Source organism: Procambarus clarkii, chromosome 50, assembly GCF_040958095.1.
Source record: "Procambarus clarkii isolate CNS0578487 chromosome 50, FALCON_Pclarkii_2.0, whole genome shotgun sequence".
Lineage (NCBI taxonomy): Eukaryota > Metazoa > Arthropoda > Malacostraca > Decapoda > Cambaridae > Procambarus > Procambarus clarkii.
The window spans coordinates 5,101,790-5,122,744 of NC_091199.1; the positions used below are offsets into that span (position 1 = coordinate 5,101,790).

A 20,955-nucleotide genomic window follows, 5' to 3' on the forward strand; every position below is an offset into this window, starting at 1 on the left:
GGTTCACACATTTTATTATATAAATATACCACAATTCACTGTATGGAATAATATTTCTGCAAAAAACTAAAAAAAAAATCAATCAGAGACATTGAAATAATTAGGTAATAATACATTTGTGGCAACTGCCGTCTGACAGCTCAGGCAGAGTAGACCTCCTCTGGCGAAGGCTCTGCGAACGCCCCTTTTTTGCCACACTTCCCTACCCTATTGCGGCTAAAATATGCCACCAACGATTTTTTTTATATTTTTTCCGTGATCAGGGAACAAAAAAACACCTCTATAAGACGAAAGAATTTTTTGGATTTTTTTTTTTGTTGCGCCTGTGGGTGTGAATTCCATTTGGGGCCCTAGCGGTTTGAGGGTTAAGGGTTAAAGTAATTATTATATATCACGCCATGAGTCCCAGGAAAGTCAGTGGTAAGGCTCAACATATGAGAACCCATGTAAGGATGACCATAGAGCAGAAACAAGTGATCATTCGTAAATATGAAGATGGTGTGCGGGTTGTTGGACTGGATAGGCAGTACAACAAATCTCAGTCAACGATATCCACCATACTGGCTAAGAAAAAGGACATTATGGGTGCTAAAGTGATGCATCATTTCAAACAAATGTTAAAACGAAGGGAAAAACAAATGTCTCTTGACAAATTTGTAGTGAGACAAACAAGCACTGAACCACAACCAGGTCCTAGTGGTATTCAGGCAAAACGTAGGAGAGAGAGTACCCCAGAGAAAACATCACTGCCTGATGTGATAATGGAAGGGGACTCCCCTTCCAAACAGTAACAACTCTCCTCCTCCCCCCTCATCACCATCTTCCATATGCCATCAAGAGCCCTCCATAGAGGTAAGATAAACTTAGGTACTGTATTGTAGTTAGAAAAAAACATTGTATTCAGTATAAAATATATTTGTATGTTAATATTTTGGAGGGTGGGGAACGGATTAATTCAAATCCCTTTATTTATGGGAAAAATCGCTTCGACTTACGATCCATCTCTTGGAACGGATTAGCATCGTAAGTCGAGGCCCCAGTGTATGTACAGTTTCACACACTATTTACACAGTAACACACTGTATTACATACTCAGTACTTTGGAAGTGAGTAATAATCAACGAAATAGTCCGTGGTGCACAGCGCGACTTCGCTCACGTTGCACTAAGTACAGATGAATTTTTGCTTCCTGTTTCCTCATTCTGTGTGCTTGCAAATAACGCACTCACGTACACCCTTGGCTTTAGTACTTGTAGGTTGTATGTAGCCAAGTTTGTAAAGCATAAGGTAGTATAGGAAAAGATCAATTTGTAAGGTAGTCTTGAAAAGATCGCTTTGTATGGTCCCACAGGAAGAGATTCAGCTTGCCTCAAGAGTATCCGTCAGTCAGAAAGAGATTCAGCTAGCCTCAAAGAGCGTCCGTTAGTCAGGAAGAGATTCATTTATTCTTGAAAATATCTATGGACAACACCACCATGGAAGCCGCTAACACTGTTCATCTGTGCTACTTGTATCAGATGCATCATCACTGAACACAGAAAGCGAATTCATCTAGGTTTCATCTAAATAAATTGGAGATAGCATAGGATTGCAAAGGTAGCTCAGAGCTACAACTGGATACGCTCGCTGTATCGTCCTCATAGGTGTTGTCTTACTTGCATCCAACCTTTAGGTTTGGATGCAAGGTTTGAATTTCACCGACAGAGCGTTATCTTTCAACACTGCGTCAGACGGGTGTTTGGGAGCCAGAGGCACGTGCATCACCCATTGTTGCTCATTCAGTACTAACCCAGCCAGCAGCCCTAGGCCATTCTGGGAATTTTTTCCAAGATGGCTGCCTCTCACTGGAGGTCCTAAGAGTCCATTTCATACACAACCAACCTCGCACACATTTAGAGTGGGTACAGAAAAACAAAAAAAAGAGTTTTCTCGGTTGGCGCAGTTTCCCGCCGACCGAGAATACTCGGCTGGCGCAGTTAAGTGGTTAATGGGATGAGAGCCCATTGAACATGGACTTATTATTTAAGAACCAAAGCAGATTGACCTAATATATTGCACAATTTCATTTGGGGTCTAGGGCTACTTTATTACAAAATTTCATTAGATTTAGAAAGGGTCAAGTGGGAGGCCTCTGGTGAATTCACATGGAATGACCCTATATCAGCTTAATTGTACAGTTGTGGTGAACAAAACATGTAGATACTTATATATAACGTCTGTATATAATGAATAAAAGCAAAAACAGTATGGTGGGAGGAGAATGTGGGCGAGTGAGGTGTTGAGGGAATGAGTGGCAGCAAGTGGCTGGCTGGTGTGTGGCGGTCACTCCTCGTTGCTTTTTGACTCATAATACCAACTTAGTGGTTCGTTATGGTGAACAAAACATGCAGATACTTATATATAACCTGTGTATATAGTGTAATAACCAACAAAGTATTTGTTTACTGCTTGATGAACATAATAATTGAATCAACAATATACACACCAAATTTTTTAGTACAGCAATGATTCACACAATTTATTATATAAATATAACACAGTACACACTATTGAATAATATTACAGCAAAAAACTACAAAAAATCAATCAGAGACATTGAAATAATTAGGTAATTATCTCTTTGTGGCCACTCCTGCCTGACAGCTGGGGAGGAGCAGACAGCCTGGGACGCATGCTGAGTCAGCGCCTGTTTTTTGCCAGACTTCCCTGCCCTATAACGGGCAATATATGCCACTTACGACTTTTTTATTATTTTTCCCCATGATCAGAGAACACAAATTAACAGGTTTAGAAGAAAAAATATTTTTTTTTTTTTTGGTATGCGCTTGTGGGTGACAAATGCTAATTAACCCTGAGCAACACAAGGGTTAACATGAGAAAGGAACTTAATATTCCGAGCATTGTTGATCGTGTTAGTGAAATTAATTGTGAAATTGGTTTAAAAATGCTTAGGCTAACTCATCCTAACCCTTGCACATAAGCCCTCCAGAATTTATTTATTGAAGGTCAGCATTGTTCCAGATGGATAACTAAAACTGGGAATGATTTCAAAATGTATCTGGTTTATAATTTGTACCAAGAGAAACAAGAACGGCACTTTCTTGCACTATGGGAGATTACACCCCTTCCAATTTTATTCCCTCCCTTTCCACCCAAGAAACAAATTAGAGATCAGCCCAAGCTTTGTCTTGAAGCAAAGCTCAACGCCTTAAGCCATATTGATGCTCTCTCAACAGAGCATTCTATCTCTCAAATCATATACACTGATGGTTCCCTACACTGCCCCACGGGTGCAGCTGGAAGTGCAGTTGTCCTGACAATGGGTGATGGCTTATATTTTGAGTAGGGAGTCTGTATAAACAACTGGGCCTCTACCCTTCAGACTGAACTATTTGCCTTGCTCATTGCACTGAAATGTGTACAAGTCTCCAAACTTGATACATTAATTGTAAGTGACTCTTTATCATCCTTAAATGCTCTCAATTCTTTAAGACATAACTGTAACATGCTTGTGTCCGAAGCTAGGTACAAATACAACAAAATTATTAATGGTGGTAATAGAGTCCACTTCATGTGGTCTCCATCTCATGTCGGCCTCCGAATGCATGATAGAGCTGATAAGTTAGCTAAAGAATCAGCCTTTAAAGGAGACATTGAGTATAACCTTGGATTTTCAATGAGCAGTCTGAGAGCAGCAGTACACCAAGAACTTCAACAAAATTTTGTAGAACTGAAGCAAAGTGAAATCGACACCAGTAATTCCATCTATCATCATACTATCATGCAAGAAGAGCCACACACATCTATGGTTCATCCAATAAAATCAGCAGACTTCTAGATGTTACTACTGCTTGGCTTAGACTCGGTTACAAGTATCTCTGGGAATTCTCATTACTTGCTGATGTAGACCTGAACAAATGTAAACTGTGTCAACAAAATTATTCATACACTCTCCGTCACTATGTGATGGAGTGCGAAAAGATATGTGAATTCAGGGACAATTCTATAACCAATGTTCCAGCAATGTGTAAATATTTCATTCAAAATGATCTGCTACCAGAAATTTTAGCCAAATATTCCCAGTTTACAAACTGTAGGTAGTAACTAAGTGACTGTAACATATCCACCGCTGTCCACTGGATGGGGGGGCGGTGTGTAGGACAAACATATAAATTGTGACTCTAGCTCTCCAAATACTGTATGTCAGTTGCTTAATTTAGAAACTGTACTTGTGGTCAATCTCGAACCCATTTATGATGAGATGACATACTGAATTTTATAACTAGCTCATCAAGATTGTAACTTGCTTAGCTAAATGAATTGTGGGGTTCAGTCCCTGAGCCCATTATGTGCCTCTGTAACCCTTTCCACTACCTTACCTTGAGGTTACCTTGAGGTACTTTCGGGGCTTAGCGTCCCCTTGGCCTGGTTGTCGACCAGGCCTCCTGGTTGCTGGACTGGTCAACCAAGCTGTTGGACGCGGCTGCTCGCAGCCTGACGTATGAGTCACAGCCTGGTTGATCAGGTATCCTTTGGAGGTGTTTATCCAGTTCTCTCTTGAACACTGTGAGGGGTTTGCCAGTTATGCCCCTTATGTGTAGTGGAAGCGTGTTGAACAGTCTCGGGCCTGTGATGTTGATAGAGTTCTCTCTCAGAGTACCTGTTGCACCTCTGCTTTTCAACCGGGGGATTCTGCACATCCTGCCATGTCTTCTGGTCTCATGTGATGTTATTTCTGTGTGCAGGTTTGGGACCAGCCTCTCTAATATTTTCCACGTGTAAATTATTATGTACCTCTCCCGCCTGCGCTCAAGGGAGTACAGATTTAGGCTCTTTAGTCGGTCCCAGTAGTTTAGATGTTTTACTGAGTGGATTCTAGCAGCCCCATACCGCCCACAAGATGGGTATGGGGTGCATAATAAATGAACTAAATTAAACTATATTGTTGGTGCTGAAAGTAGAACATGAAAAAACATTTTTACTCTGAAATAATATACGTTTATAACAAAATTAGACGAAACTAAGTGACACGAGAGGCCATAGGAAGTTGACAATCCAAGCAAAAATGTTGTGGAGTGACTCCAAGATATATTGTTGCTTACAGGTTACATTAAGTTAGGTTTAGTTAGGGTTAGTTAGGTTAGGTTTAGTTAGGTTAGGTTAGGTTTTGTTTTGTTAGGTTAGATTTTGTTAGGTTTGGGTAGGTTGGTTAGATTAGGTAGGTACAGAAGGCTGATATGCCAGCAAACACTCGCCAAGCAACAATATGTCTTGGATAAGTCGCTCCACAACATTGTTGCATGGACGGTCGACTTGCTTTGGAGTCACCAGCAGCTTATTTTTGTCTAATTTCATTATGAAATGATACTTTTTCAGAGTAAAAATGTTTTTCCATGTTCTACATTCAGCACCAACATTATAATGAATAAATATATCATATTTATTCACTATGTGTTAGGAAGCTTTGGGCAGCTTGTTAAGAAGCTTTGGGCAGCTTGTTAGGAAGCTTTGGGCAGCTTGTTAGGAAGCTTTAAGTAGCTTTGAGTAACTGAGTAATTAGACGGACCTCCCAGACGACAGTATAACCCAGAGGGCATTCAACACGTTCTGTTAGCCAGCGGTCTCCAGACGGAGTAGGTGTCCACTCGTCGGCCTGGGTAAACCTCACGTAAAACCGTTAAACATATTAATAAAAATACGACATAGGAAAACCTCACAATGGAGAGTAAACATTGGAAAGTAACCACCAATGGCCCAGAGTCTACACCACCCGAGGAACAACACCATATTTCCCGGTTTTCTGGCGCAATTGTCAGTTTTACCAATGTAAAATAACAACACTGCCATCCCTACTTACCTCACATGTCAAACTTCTCACTATAAATCTTCATATAGTGACGATAATGAGATAAACATCCAGGATACCAACCAGCTCAGCTGCTGTTTGTATACACTCAAGCCGGCCAGGGCTGCCAACCCTGTCGGCGCCGATTACGTCACACCTCACACAACAAACTTATATATAAAATAATTATAATACAAGAATAAGAAGTTTCGGATTAAGATTACAAATTATTTCATTACTCTACCTGTCATCCCCCACTTAATTTTTGTGTTAAAGAGTAATTGTTTCACCTTGTAATTAAAAATTCACTGTAAATTCTGAGTTAGTTTTAAGACTCGCCCGAGGCGTGTTAGAGTGGCTTATCTAAACCCGAGCCGGGATAAAAACTATGACGTCATAATGACGTCACACCTTGCGCAAACAGTAAGAAAAAACACTATCGTATTTAATCTCTTATTTTGATTTTGTAACTAGCTCAAGTTCAAGTTCAAGATTGTAACTTGCGTAGCTAAATGAATTGTGGGGTTCAGTCCCTGAGCCCATTATCAATCCATGTTTCATAGATATACCTGGGAACACTTCTATGAAAGAAATTAAATTAAATTCTTTCTTTATTATGCACCCCATATCCATCCCATGGGCGGTGGTGTAAAGGATTACAGAGGCACATAATCGGTTCAGGAACTGAACCCTCTAAATGAAATGTTGTTGTTTTTTATTTAGGGGATGACGACTATCAAGGGATCGGATGCGCCCCGGCTGCCCGATACCGGGAAATAGCAGAGGGATGGGGTCCCTACAGTCTTTTCAGGCCACAGACAATACAATCTCCTTAGGTCACATACTTTACAGTCTCTTCAGGTCACGGACATGACGGATGAAGCGGAAGGTATGGCGAAGGGTGTCATAACGGACGTCTTCAGCCGTAGACGATAGAGATGTGCTGCCAGGCAGGTGTGTCCAATCCGGAGACTAGTGATGACAGTGTCGAGGAGTCGAGAATGATGACGAATCCATGGACGCGGGGAGAAGCTTTGAGTAAACTCGCCAGAGAGGAGGACCTGAGTGCTGGCACCATCACTGCCTCCCAACTCGCGAGGCAAGCCACCCGAAGTTGCGGGAGAATTTCGGAAAGGTCCAGGGACACATATGTGTAGTCATGGAGAGCATGTGCCATCCCTGCTGCTGCGTCGGTCACCTCATTGCCATTAATACCGATATATGACGAACCCATTGGAGATAGATCGACCACCTCGGAATACCAGAATATGAAAGCAGTTCTCCACGGATCTGAGACACAGTGTGACGGTGAACTCGTGGACGCCAAGATGATATCAGATGTAGGGCTGTAACTGAGTCCACGTAGAAAACGACCACAGAGGGCCCTGAAACTTGTCGAAGGAGTCGTAAGGCTAGTATGATTGCAAACAGTTCCCCGGCCAGGCACGAATGAGCAGGGGAGAGTTTCCACGTCTGACAGAAGGAAAAAGAAGCAACTAGCTGGGTATTCTGCCGCAGATGTGGATGGTGGCTGATCTTTGCGGGAACCATTCGTGTAAACCTCCAAGTATCCAGAGTATAAGGAGGCTCGTAGGTCTGCAAAAATTAAAGGGGCCAGACCCTCTAAATTCCTCTTCCAACGAGGAGGCTTGGAAAAGTCCACAGAAACCCGAATGAGCTCTTCTGTCCACGGAGGCACCGGTGAGATGATCGGGCCAGGGGTGAGTAAGGGAAAAACTGTGTATATGCATCCAAGGCCCGGACGACGAAAGGCAACTGACGGCGTCTGGAGTGTCCGTCCGGCACATTCCACCAGTTAACCACGAGCTGGAGGCGAGTAAGTGGATGGGTAGCAGGGGAGACGCACTATCCGTTGAAACTGGCGGCAAAGGACGAGAAGACGTTCAAAACTCAGGGGCCATAACCATGACTCGGCATAGAGAGAGAGAGAGCACTGGCAAGGAAGGTATAGCTCCAAGCTGAGCGAAGGCCACCATTTTGAATGGGATCCAGCCTTGCCAAGACCGATGATGCTACTGAACCATAGACTTCACTCACATACATGATCTTGCTACGAATGAAGGCCTGATAGAGAGTTAGGAGCGACTCCAGTGAAGCCTCCCATGCCGCACCTGAGAGCCGTGTCATGATGTTCACGCGACGAAGGCATGAGGCCCGAAGGTAATCCACATGATGCCTCCACGTCAGCCGAGGGCCGTCTAGAACGACCCCCAGCCACCTGTGTTCCGTAGCGATCGAGAGACAACGGCCCTCGACGGTCACTACTGGCTGGTCTGGCAAGCGAGTCCAGGTGAAGCTCATGACGCAACTTTTCACCGGGTTAATGTAGAGCCCCAGCACAATTGCAGAGAACACAGTCACGGCGTTTTGCAGGGAGCCTTGTGCCTCCAGGAGAGTGGAACCATCCGCCACGAAGGTTACGTCATCGGCATAGGCTAAAACCTGGACCCTCGGAATACCGGGAGATCAGACAGAAGAATAGAGAATAATAGCGGGCTGAGAATCGCTCCCTGGGGGACACCACGCGAGACAGGGCGGGACGTGGAGACGACTCCATCAACTGACACTTTGAATGAGCGGCCCTGTAGATAGTTTTGGAACTACCTCAACGCCGGACTCAAGAGACCTAGTCGAGCCAGACTCTGAAAGACAGCAGAATGAGACGTTTATTTATTTATTTATTTATTTATTTATTCATTTATGCATATACAAGAAGGTACATTGGGATTGTGAGGATACATAATATGGTAATTACAATCTTGTAAAGCCACTAGTACGCGCAGCGTTTCGGGCAGGTCCTTAATCTAAGAAAATTTTAAGTAGGTAAATACTTGCAAAATTTATAAAAAATGACGACAGTTACATGACAAGAAATAAAAAAAGATGAGAAAATTGTAGGTATATTAAAGCACATAGGTAGCTCAGATTGATTGCAATGACAGCGTGAATGGTAGTTGACAAAAATTGGTAGGCACAATACGAAGCTAGCACATAAAAGAAGACAGCAATGAACACAATGATAAGGTTGTTTGGGTTAAATACATAAAAATTAGGAGATTTGGTAACACTAGGTACAGAGCAAATTTAAAGCTCAGTGTAGGAAACTAAGAAGATGAAATTAGGTACTTTTTGGTTTTTCTTTTAAATAAGGCAAAAGTTTGACAGCTTTTCAATTCACTAGGGAGTGAGTTCCATAGACTAGGTCCCTTAATTTGCGTAGAGTGTTTACACAGATTAAGTTTGACCCTGGGGATATCAAAGAGATATTTATTTCTGGTGTGGTGATAATGGGTCCTATTACATCTGTCCAGGGAGAGTTTCAGAGCATGGTTTGCATTTAAGAACAGGGTTTTGTAAATGTAGTTGACACAAGAGAATGTGTGGAGGGAGTTAATATTTAGCAAGTTTAGGGATTTAAACAAGGGAGCTGAACATGTCGAAGAATGCTGCAAGAAGCACTCTTCTCCAGCGATAAGGGTCCATAATTCGATGTTCCAAGGAGAGGATGCAGTCCATCGTACTTCTTCCCGGCCGAAATCCACTGATATCCTCAGGTAGGAGACGAGGTTTCTACTACCCATTGTAGCTGGGTGTGAACAAGACGTTCCATATCAGTTTCCCTTCCATATCATGGAAGCAGACTTATGGGCCGATATGAACTCGGGACAGACGGATCCTTCCCTGCCTTGGCCAACAGTAGGAGAATGGCGTGTTTTCATGGGTCAGGGAAGACACTAGAGAACCAGCAGGCGTTGTAGAAGTGAAAGAGGTGGGACTGAAGGAGCCTGGGCGCCCTCCGAACAAATTCATATGGGACGTTGTCTATCTCTGGCATAGTGCCCAACTTAGAGAGTGACAGAGAGTCCTCCAGCTCAACAGATGTAAATGGACGATCCAGGTCCTCAGCTAGTCCTATACCCTGTCGGGAGCCCCATCCTATGGAACTCACAGAAAGGAGCGAGGAACGGTAAACATCCTCAAAGTGGTCAGCCAAACGTTAGGCTATTTGTACTTACCCCAGGCCCCCATTACCACTAGGGTCTCTGAGTGGGATGGAAGGCCGGGAGTACCTACCTGTCATCTTGCGAACAAAGACCCAGGCTCCCGCAGAGGAGGAATCAAATCGGAGAGAGGCATAGTAATCAGCCCAGGCCTTGTGTTTGGCAAGGAGGACTGTTCGTCTACATCTGGCGTCCACCCTGCGCAAGGTCTGCTGTTGCAACGGAGTAGGGTGGCACCGCCACGAATTCCACGCACGTCGCCTGTCCAGTACTGCCTGCCGACATTCAGGAGTCCACCACGGTGCCCCATGGCGGGCAGGATTGGTGGTCTGACCACTAATCCTCCTGAAATGCCGAGAGCCTACACTGAAGAGGGACTCAGAGAGAGCATCCGCTGACCCATGCAGATCTGCAGTAACTGGGGAAAGGGTCGACCAGTCATCCGCCTCATAGACATGCCACCCCTCTTCCGAGAAGTTCCACTTGGATCTTCGGGTGGTCAGAGCCGGGTGAACAGTGCCCCCAAAGGAGATGACGATGGGCAGGTGATCACTACCCAGGTAGGGCCCGGTCCATATCTGCGCCATCGTGAAGGGGCCTCTTTCAATGCAAAGATCGAGCGTTGAAGTATGCCCATTGAGCAGGTCTATCCGGGATCCCAAACCTGGCGGCGTCAGTAAGGAGAGGTCTGGGGAGTCAAGGAGAAACTGAAACAGGGCTCGACCAGCTGTGTTGTGGTGATGACCCGATAACATAAGTTGCCATGATGAGTAATTACCTAAGTGTAGTTACAGGATGAGAGCTACGCTCGTGGTGTCCCGTCTTCCCAACACTCTTTGTCATATAACGCTTTGAAACTACTGACGGTCTTGCCCTCCACCACCTTTTCACCTAACTTGTTCCAACCGTCTACCACTCTGTTTGCAAAAGTGAATTTTCGTATGTTTCTTCGGCATCTGTGTTTAGCTAGTTTAAATCTATGACCTCTTGTTCTTGAAGTTCCAGGTCTCAAGAAATCTTCCCTATCGATTTTATCAATTCCTGTTACTATTTTGTACGTAGTGATCATATCACCTCTTTTTCTCCTGTCTTCTAGTTTTGGCATATTTAATGCCTCTAACCTCTCCTGGTAGCTCTTGCCCTTCAGTTCTGGGAGCCACTTAGTAGCATGTCTTTGCACCTTTTCCAGTTTGTTGATGTGCTTCTTAAAATATGGGCACCACACAACAGCTGCATATTCTAGCTTTGGCCTAACAAAAGTCGTGAACAATTTATTTAGTATATCGTCATTTAAGTATTTAAAAGCAATTCTGAAGTTAGAAAGCGTGGCATAGGCTCTTCGCACAACGTTCTTTATGTGGTCCTCAGGTGATAGTTTTCTATCTAGAACCACCCCTAGATCTCTTTCTTTATCAGAATTCTTTAAAGATTTCTCACATAATATATAGGTTGCGTGGGGGTCTATGTTCTCCTATTCCGCATTCCATAACGTGGCATTTATTAACATTAAATTCCATTTGCCAAGTGGTGCTCCATACACTTATTTTGTCCAGGTCATCTTGAAGGGCATGACAATCATCTAAGTTTCTTATCCTTCCTATTATCTTAACATCATCAGCAAACATGTTCATATAATTCTGTATACCAACTGGTAGATCATTTATGTAGACAATAAACATCACTGGTGCAAGAACTGAACCCTGTGGTACTCCACTTGTGACATTTCTCCAGTCCGATACATTTCTCTGATTACTGCCCTCATTTTTCTATCAGTCAGAAAATTTTTCATCCATGTTAGAAGCTTACCTGTCACCCCTCCAATATTTTTCAGTTTCCAGAATTACCTCTTATGTGGAACTCCGTCGAAAGTCTTTTTTAGGTCCAGATAGATGCAGTCAACCCAACCATCTCTTTCCTTTAAAATCTCTGTGGCTCGATCACAGAAACTGAGTAAATTCGATACACAGGATCTTCGAGATCGAAAACCATACTGTCTGTCTGATATTATATAATTTCTCTCCAGGTGTTCTACCCATTTAGTTTTGATTAGTTTTTCCAATACTTTCACTATTACACTAGTCAATGATACAGGTCTATAATTGAGGGGGTCTTCCCTGCCGCCACTTTTGTAGATTGGAACTATGTTAGCCTGCTTCCACATGTCTGCTACGACTCCTGTACACAGAGATGCCAAAAGAGCTTGCTGACACAACTCGTGAGGGCAATAGGTCGGAAGTCCTTGGGGGATGACCCGAGAGACCTTGGTTTCTGAACAGGGAGGAGAACAGCATCGAGCCAGGCCTCAGGAACTGACGACGACTCTCAGACCCGATTGTACAGATTCGGTAAATACTGAGACGTGCACGGAGGGAGATGGCGAAGCATTTCATAATGAATGCCATCGGAGCCTGCCGCTGTAGAACCGCAGAGGGCCAGGGCAGACTGAAGCTCAGAGAGAAGGGATCATTATAGGGAAGGCGAAGATGGGTACAGAAATCTAATGGACGAGATTCAAGAATAGGCTTGCAAAGAAGGAAGCATTAGGGAAGATGAGAACCAGAACTAACAGATGAAAAGTGGGAACCCAGTTCGGTCGCGACCTGCAATGGGTCCGCCACAAGAGCACGGAGGCGATCGAAGGACCAGCGAGACATCTGGAACGAACTTTCCCGCTATCTTACGGATATGCTTCCAGACCAGTGGTAGAGTAGTTTCGGATGTAACGGTGGAGACCTAAGACATCCAGCATGTACGTTTAGCCGCATGGATGGTCCTATGGGCCACCGCACTCGCCTTCCGAAATAATAGAAAAGACTCAACCGTCTGCCAGTGGCGATGCCTCTTCCAAGCTACACGCTTACAGCGGACAGCCCGAGCACAGTCCACATTCCACCAGGGAACGCACTTCTGCGTTCCCTGAGAAGAAGAGCGAGGAATAGAGCGGAGGGCAGTGTCAAAGACAGTGTCATGAAAAAGAAGGAGGGTGTGAGGGAGAGGCAGAACAGAGAGGTCGGAAATAGTAGCACGGAGAGTAAAGAGGCGCCAGTCAGCCTCGGCAAACTGCCACCTAGGGAAGAAGAGACGAGGGTGAAAAGAAAAAAAGGTAACAAGGATAGGAAAATGATCACTGCCATGTAGGTCATCAAGGACCCGCCACCCAAAATCTAAGGTAAGCGATGACGAGAGAGAGAGAAAGATCGAGACAGGAAAGGGAGCGAGTCCGAGAGTCCAAATGAGTGGGCTCACCAGAATTCAGAAGAGACAGGGAAGAAGACTTTACTTTAAGACTTACTTTACTCATATCTACAGACCATTACCCCACATTTCTCTTAACTAACATTAGCAAACCACCTCTTGAGTCAAGAGAGATACGTTTTAGACTACACAATGAAACTGCTATAGACAATTTTATAACTGCTACTGATAATGTCAACTGGGAGTCCGAGTTAGGTAACATAGAGGACATCAACCTAGCAGTTCAATCTTTTCTTCAAAAAACTCTTAGCCTTTATAATACCCACTGTCCTATGCTTACAAAACAAGTCACAACCAAAAGGCTTAACAATCCCTGGCTTTCAAAGGGAATACTTAAATCTATTAATAATAAACATGACCTTGAGAAGAAGTATAGGTTAGGAATTGTCTCCAAAGAATTCTCAAAGAATTACTCATTATTGTTATCTAAGATAATTAGACGAGCCAAATCTAAATACTACGTAGATAAATTTACCCAAATAAAGAGCAACATTAAACAAACTTGGAGAACAATTTCACAAATATTGGGATCAAAGAAGTCTTTAAATAACAAACCGACTCTCCTGTCTAATAACGATGGTCAGCTTTCAGCCTCTGATTCTGCTATTGAGTTCAATAGGTTCTTCTCTTCCATTGGTTCATCCCTTGCTAATGATATTCCATCTTCCAGTACTGACATTAAGGACTATCTTACAGGGAACTATCCACAGTCTCTGTACCTAAAGCCTATTAATTCCACTGACGTCAATGAGATAATCCTTTCCCTTAAAACCAAGTCTGGTGCCCTTGAGGAGATACCAACTTTAATCTACAAAAAAGCCTCCAGATCTTTAGCCCCTGCTATTGCTTTGCTCTTCAACAAGTCACTTGAACTCCAAACCTTTCCAGATATTCTAAAAAAAGCGAGAGTAACGCCTGTCCACAAATGTGGTGATCTCACAGATGTTAACAACTACAGACCCATATCAATCCTGCCAAACTTGTCAAAAATTTTTGAAAAACTAATCTATAAGCAGCTTTACTCGTATCTAGCTAAACTCAATATACTTAGCCCTTGCCAATATGGCTTCAGGCCCAAAAAAAGCACTAACGATGCACTTATTAGTATGCTTAACTCGATTCATACAGCTCTTGATAAAAATGAGTTCCCTGTTGGGTTATTTGTGGACCTGCGTAAAGCTTTCGATACTGTCAACCACCAAAACCTTCTTCTTAAATTACATCATTATGGTGTCAGAGGACACTCCCTACAGTACCTCAAATCCTACCTTACTGACAGGCTCCAATGTGTTTCTGTGAATAATACAATTTCTCCCACCCTACCCATCAACATTGGTGTTCCCCAGGGCAGCATACTTGGCCCTCTCCTCTTTCTCATCTTCATTAATGACCTTCCAAATGCCTCCCAACACCTCAAACCAATTCTATTTGCTGATGACACAACCTTCATTTACTCCTGTCCTGATCCCCTTGCTCTAAATGCCACAGTAAATACTGAGCTAAATAAAGTCCATCTGTGGCTAACTGCCAACAAACTCACCCTTAACATTGACAAAACTTTCTATATTCTGTTTGGCAATAAATCCTCTAATCAAATAAATCTCAAAATAAACCATACCCAAATTTGTAACAAATTAGAAGGCAAATTCCTTGGCATTCTCATTGACCACAAGCTTAATTTCCAGGGACACATTCTAAACATATCAAAAAAAGTTTCAAAAACTGTGGGCATTCTTTCTAAGATCAGATATTATGCACCACGCCCTGCCCTGGTGACTCTCTATTACTCCCTTATCTATCCATATCTCAACTATGGTATTTGTGCTTGGGGCTCTACTACCCAAAATCACTTACGTCCTCTAATTACTCAACACAAAGTTGCTATTAGGACAATATCCAATTCTGGCCCCAGACATCACTCGGTACCCCTACTCAAATCTCTGAATATGTTAGACATTAAGTCACTGCACATTCTCTCATGTGTATTATACATATATAAAACGCTAAACTATAATGCCAATCCTGATCTCAAAAGCTTCATAGAAGGTTGTAACAGAACCCATGAGCACCACACCAGAAATAAATACAGTTTTGATATTCCTAGAGTACGACTTAATCAAACCAGAAATGCTCTACAAATCAAGGGGCCCAGAATATGGAATGACCTTCCCAACCATGTTAAAGACTGTAGCTCTCTCAACCAGTTTAAGTTAAAAACGAAGCTATACCTAATAAATTCCCTGTAACCTACCTTACCCCTCTGTTGTCAACCCATGTATGTTTTTTTTTTTTTTTTTTTTTTTTTTTTTTTTTTTTTTTTCAAATCAACGCTGTTTGAATGTAATTTTCTGTAATAATTTGTAATTGTATTTGTGCTGCTTTTTCAACAATGTTCCCCCCTCTTTTACCTCTATTTTTATTTGTACTCAACACATTTTATTCTTTTTACCCATTAGTTTTAAGCTTTAGTCATTAATGTTTTTTCCTGCCCGAAACGCTTTGCGTAATAGTGGCTTTAGGCATTGTATGTACTAGCTCTATCTATAAAGCCAACAAACATTGTAAAATCTCTTTATGTATGTACCTTTACCTAAATAAAAATTATTATTATTATTATTATTATTATTATTAAGAGAGGATGAAAGGTTCAAGGAGGCGACCCCGGTTGTTTGTCAGCACATCACCCCAAAGGGCATGACGACAATTGAAATCACCCAGCAGGAGTACATGCTCCAGCAAGGAGTCCAATAGATGTTTAAGATTGGGGAGAGAAAGTGGGATAGTGGGAGGGGGGAGGGGAGATAAATGGAACAAACTGTGTACCATTTACACCAGCAGAATAGTGGAGAGGAGATGAAAAAAACAAGGGGACGAAGGGAACATCTGAGCGAATCAAGAGAGCAGAAGAGTTATAGGCCCCAGCTGTCGCTGGGGGGGGGGGGAGAGAGAGAGAAAAGAATAGCCACGGAAGCGACCAGGACGAGCACCAAGCATTGCGTCCTGGACAGACACAAAGAGGCGAAAACTGTGAAATTAGAAGTTGGAGGCCAAGGAAATTGGCGTAATATCCACGGATGTTCCACTAAAGAATAGACATCAACAAAATGAGAAAGGATAGCAACAGAGAGCAAAGACGAAAGAAAGGTGAAAAAGGAACACAGCACGTTAAAGAAGCACAGGGTCAGGATCAGGGTTAGCAAAGTCAGGGTTAGGGGACATGGGAAAACTGAGTAAGGTAGGAGGGGAAAGGAGCGGGAGGACAGACCAGTGGTGGACGAGCAGGGTATGAAGGAGGAGGAGGAGGAGACAACCGAGAGGGGCGGCAAGGAGAGCAGGAGGACGAGGGGCAGAAAGAGGGGAGCACACCTCAGCAAGGGCAGTAACCGAGACAGAACCAGGGGCTAAAGAAACCTCCACATTAGGAACCGGGGGCTCTACCACCGAAGCGGGAAGGGAAGGAACGATAGAATCAGAGATAGGGGGCAAAGAAGAAAGTGAAGCCTTTTTACCTACCGGGGAGGAGGAAGGAGAGGAGCCAGGTTTCTGCTTCTGACTCAAAGAGACAGGTGTCTCAGCACCAATGTACTGGGTAACAGACTCTAGCGGCTCAATAGAAGAGCAAGAGTGAACAACATGACCACCTGGAGAGCAATGGACATCGGCCCGCACAGTCGGGCAGCGTGGAGAGCCAAGAGACGGAGGAGAATGATGGGAAGGAGGACCAGAGGGAGAGGAGAAAGAAGAGACAGGGGACATGACAGACTGAGTAGAAAGAAGGGGAACCCTGGACAGAGAACCAGGAGGGGGACCCTCCGGGACAGAACGGAAAGAAACAGGGGAGGTGGTGGTGAGCGTGTCCGGGTTTAAGTATTAGAAACGGTTGTGAGACTGAGGAAGGTGGGAAGGACATGGAGAGGAAGAGCATACCACGCAAGCATAGGAGACATTAGCATAAGGTGGAAGATGGCAAACTTGGTGCTTCGCTTCAGGAAAAGACAAACGTTCCCGGTGCTTCAAGTTGAGGATGGCCACCTCAAGTTTGTAACTTATACAAGAGCGGGAGAAGGTAGGGTGGGCCTCACTGCAATTAAGGCAGCGGGCCTGGAGAGAAGTGCACTCCAACTTAAGAGTGACCTTCGCCTCCACACATGGGACAGAGGGAGACAGGACTAGAGTATTCGAGGACACCATGCCCAAACCTCCAGCACTTATTGCAAAGCCGAGGAGAAGGAATATACTCCTGAGCAGAGCATCTGGCACCAACAAGAATGACAGAGGGGCGGGAGGGCCCTACCATCAGGTAATCTTCACAACCCAAAGGGACAGACGGCAATGACCACGAAGGAGACGAGTAAACATATCCACCTGAAGGATAGAATGATCCTGGGCCTCAAGGATATGCTTGATATCCTCGTGGCAGTCTTTAAGATTCCTAACACCGGTCGCAACATGGTGCGGGAGGAGAACAGTGCTAACACTGGCATTTAACTGAGCATTCTTGGAGACCCGAACAAGGGTCTCGCCAATGCAGGATAATGCGGCCAAGCGGGTGGCTGCATCCTGAGGAGCAGCAATGACACGGGTACCAAGACGGGTGGGGTTGAAGGTAACAGAGGAATCTACTGAATCTACAAGATGCCTATGAAGGGAAAAATCGTCAGGAGTTAAATCTAAAGAATGGAGGTCAAAGTACTTAGTCCACGTAGCAGGACCAAACAAATCATGGTATGAATCCGTATGGGAAGGGAGCATACGAGAGCGGCCATGAGAACCTTTAAAGAGACGGGTCATAAGGCGCAGTAGTCACAATGAGAGATGGAGCCGTGCAAGGGGACGAGGTGGTCACCACAGCAGGCTTGTGACTCGACCCAACCACAGAGGAGGGAGGGGAGCAGGGAGGAAGAGTCCGGTCTGGGCTCTGTAGCAGGGGCTACAGAGCCCGGTCTTCCAAGATGGTCCGACTCAGGGGCCTGGTCGCCCACCCCATAAGCCTGGGTAAGAGAAGTCAAGTCGTCATCCATGCAGCAAACAATTTCAAAAGTTTGGGACCTGGAACCAAGGGATACCACCACCAGGGCAGCCAGGGAGGCCGAGCACGGGCCAGTGCAGAAAGGGTGCATCGTGCCCAGCGGTGCTCCCCCTTTTCAACAGGAGTCCTACTACATCGTGCATTCTCCTACACTGGTGCTAAAACCCCATTCCCCCATATCACCCCAGCCTGGACACCCAACCATCCACTCAGGGCGGCCCCTCATGGGCGACCCCTCCAGCGGGTGGTCCGATGGCTCATATGGCCCCTATGTGGTGCCCTTCAGCACGTACACTACCCAAAGAGGGAACAAAGGCAACCCACACCAGTCCCAGGGAGGTGTACGTGAGCCCCTCACCACGGCAAAGAGGCACCACGGAGGGGTCAGGGCGCTCTAAGCTGCCCACAAAACTGCTTTAAACTGCTCCACACTCTTTCTGCAGTTCACGACTTGAGCTGACACGTCCACAGACTCATTCATCAATCAACATGTCTGTCTATTTCCTTCTTCTTGAAGGTATATCACTCAGGGGTTCTTCCTCACCAGGGGTTCAAACAGAGCACGACCTCCCCTCACGATTTTTTTCAGCTCAAGTGAGGTCAACGTCCTCTGAAGCAAGCCTCACACCTCCAGCAAATTCTCCACATCTCATGTCGTCATTTATTTATATTCTTACTGCCCATACTTTAAAACTACTCGTCAAATTCAATCGAGTGTTTACTATATACATTTCCAGGTTTATATATCCTTGACCTCTTAGTTAGGTCAGGTCTGGCCAATTAACTCTCAGGGGGTAAACTCGTTTCTCAAGCAGCCTGGGATCATAACAGTGGACAGTGCTTCTTTTTTAATTTAGTTCATTTATTATGCACCCTATACCCATCTTGTGGGCAGTAGTGGAAAGGGTTACAGAAGCACATAACGGGCTCAGGAAGTGAACCCCACAATTCATTTGGCTAAGCAAGCTACAATCTTGATGAGCTAGTTACAAAATTCAATACACATCGTCACATCATCAATGGGTTCGAGATCGACCACAAGTACAATTTCTAAATTAAGCAACTGACATATGGACATAACCTGTCAAAAGGTTAAATAATCCCTGGCTCACTAATAGCATACTCAAAGAAATTGACAAGAAACATGAATATGAAAAAAACTTAGGTTTGGCCTAGTTGCAAAGGCAGTACAGTGGTACCTCAGGTTATGAACGTCCCTGTTTACGAACTTTTCGGGTTACGAGCCTGATTTGTTCGGAAAAATTGAATCGGGATACGAACTTTGCATCCGGATATGAGTTTGATACGCGTATGGCTGACCTAGCCCATGGTGGCACGACGATCGCACTTCAGTTTACCAGTGCCTCGCGCCCAGTGACTATCCCACCTGAATTCTTCACAAGAAATTAGTTTTTTCTTGGATTTTTGGCCATGAGCATAAAAGTAAGTAATTATCAAAAGAAGGCACCAAATCGGGAAGGTTATGTAGCACCATCAAATGTGCGGAATAATCAGAGGGCGCTAAATATCACCAAGGATGCCAACACGAGAACAGAAACGCATAAGGCGAACGATATCAAAGGTATCCAATTCACCAAGAATTCAATTGAGGGACAAGCGACCGTGAGGGACGGTCGGAAAGCAAGACGCACGCTCGTCCTGGAAGCCAGGACATTCAACAAGGATATGTACGACCATAGGAGGGACAAGGCAATTTGGACAATAAGGAGCAGGGCGGCGCTCCATTAAGTGACCGTGAGTTAAGCGTGTATAACCAATATGCAACCTCGCCAGAGCCGTTTCCCACCGCCGGTTACGGTGTAGGAGGTAGACCATGAGGACACACTACTCTTAAGAGAACACAGTTTGTTACCAGTAACAGAAGACAAGTAAGGATTTATCAAAAGAAGGGGCCAAACCGGGAAGGCTATGTAGCACCATCAAATGTGCGGGATAATCAGAGGGCAGTAAATATTACCAAGGATGCCAATATGAGAACAGAAACGCATAAGGCGAACGATATCAAAAGTATCTGAGTCACCAAGAATACTGTCGAGGGATAAGCGACCGCGAGGGACAATCGGAAAACAAGACACACGCTCGTCCCAGAAGTCAAGACATTCAACAAAGATATGCACGACAGTAAGAGACAATGCAATTTGGACAATAAAGAGCAGAGTGGCGCTCCGTCAACTAACCATGAGTTAAACGAGTATGGCCAATACGCAACCTTGCCAGAGCTGTTTCCCATCGCCGGTTACAGTGGTAGGAGGAAGACCACGGGGACACACTACTCTTTAAGAACACTCAGTTGGTTATCAATAACAGAAGACCAACAACCCTGCCAAATGGGCAAGGATCGAATAATGAATAACTGGGTAAAAGTCGGAATAAGGAATACCTTTATGGGAGATGGGACAAGTGTGGACAGCTTCAATAGCGGTAGTGTCCACACGCTCATTTAAATTGACACCATGTTGTTGTTAAAGATTCGCTACTTGGAACAAAAAGTTCCAAGCAGCACGGGCTATGGTGAGCCCGGAGTGGTTTCTTGGCTGGAAACCCAGCAAAACTCTACAGCCTTATATCTACTGGAGATAAGAAACATACAATGTTGAATCTCGACAACTACCGGATGGACTGGATTAAAGAACTCCAGAGCCATGAGGGCACTGCGAGAGTCAACTATCGCAACAAAGGAGGAGACAGCAAGAAAGCAGTAGACGAATAGCATAGAGAATAGCATAAAGTTTTGCTGTGAAGACGGTAGTCTCCGGAGGCAGGCGACGCATATAGGTGTGGTC

The 20,955-nt window shown here is 44.4% G+C and overlaps 1 protein-coding gene across 1 annotated transcript in view; it reads right to left on the reverse strand.

The window, feature by feature from the left end:
* LOC123772637 (zinc finger protein 585A-like) overlaps nt 1-20,955 on the reverse strand; it is a 146,527-nt gene that overhangs the window by 33,204 nt on the left and 92,368 nt on the right. The window contains exons 6-7 of the mRNA XM_069303368.1: nt 9,883-10,555; nt 7,978-8,139 (exon numbers count right to left, since the gene is read on the reverse strand). Coding sequence (XP_069159469.1) covers nt 7,978-8,139; nt 9,883-10,555 — 835 coding nt within the window. The remainder of the gene's footprint in view (nt 1-7,977; nt 8,140-9,882; nt 10,556-20,955) is intronic.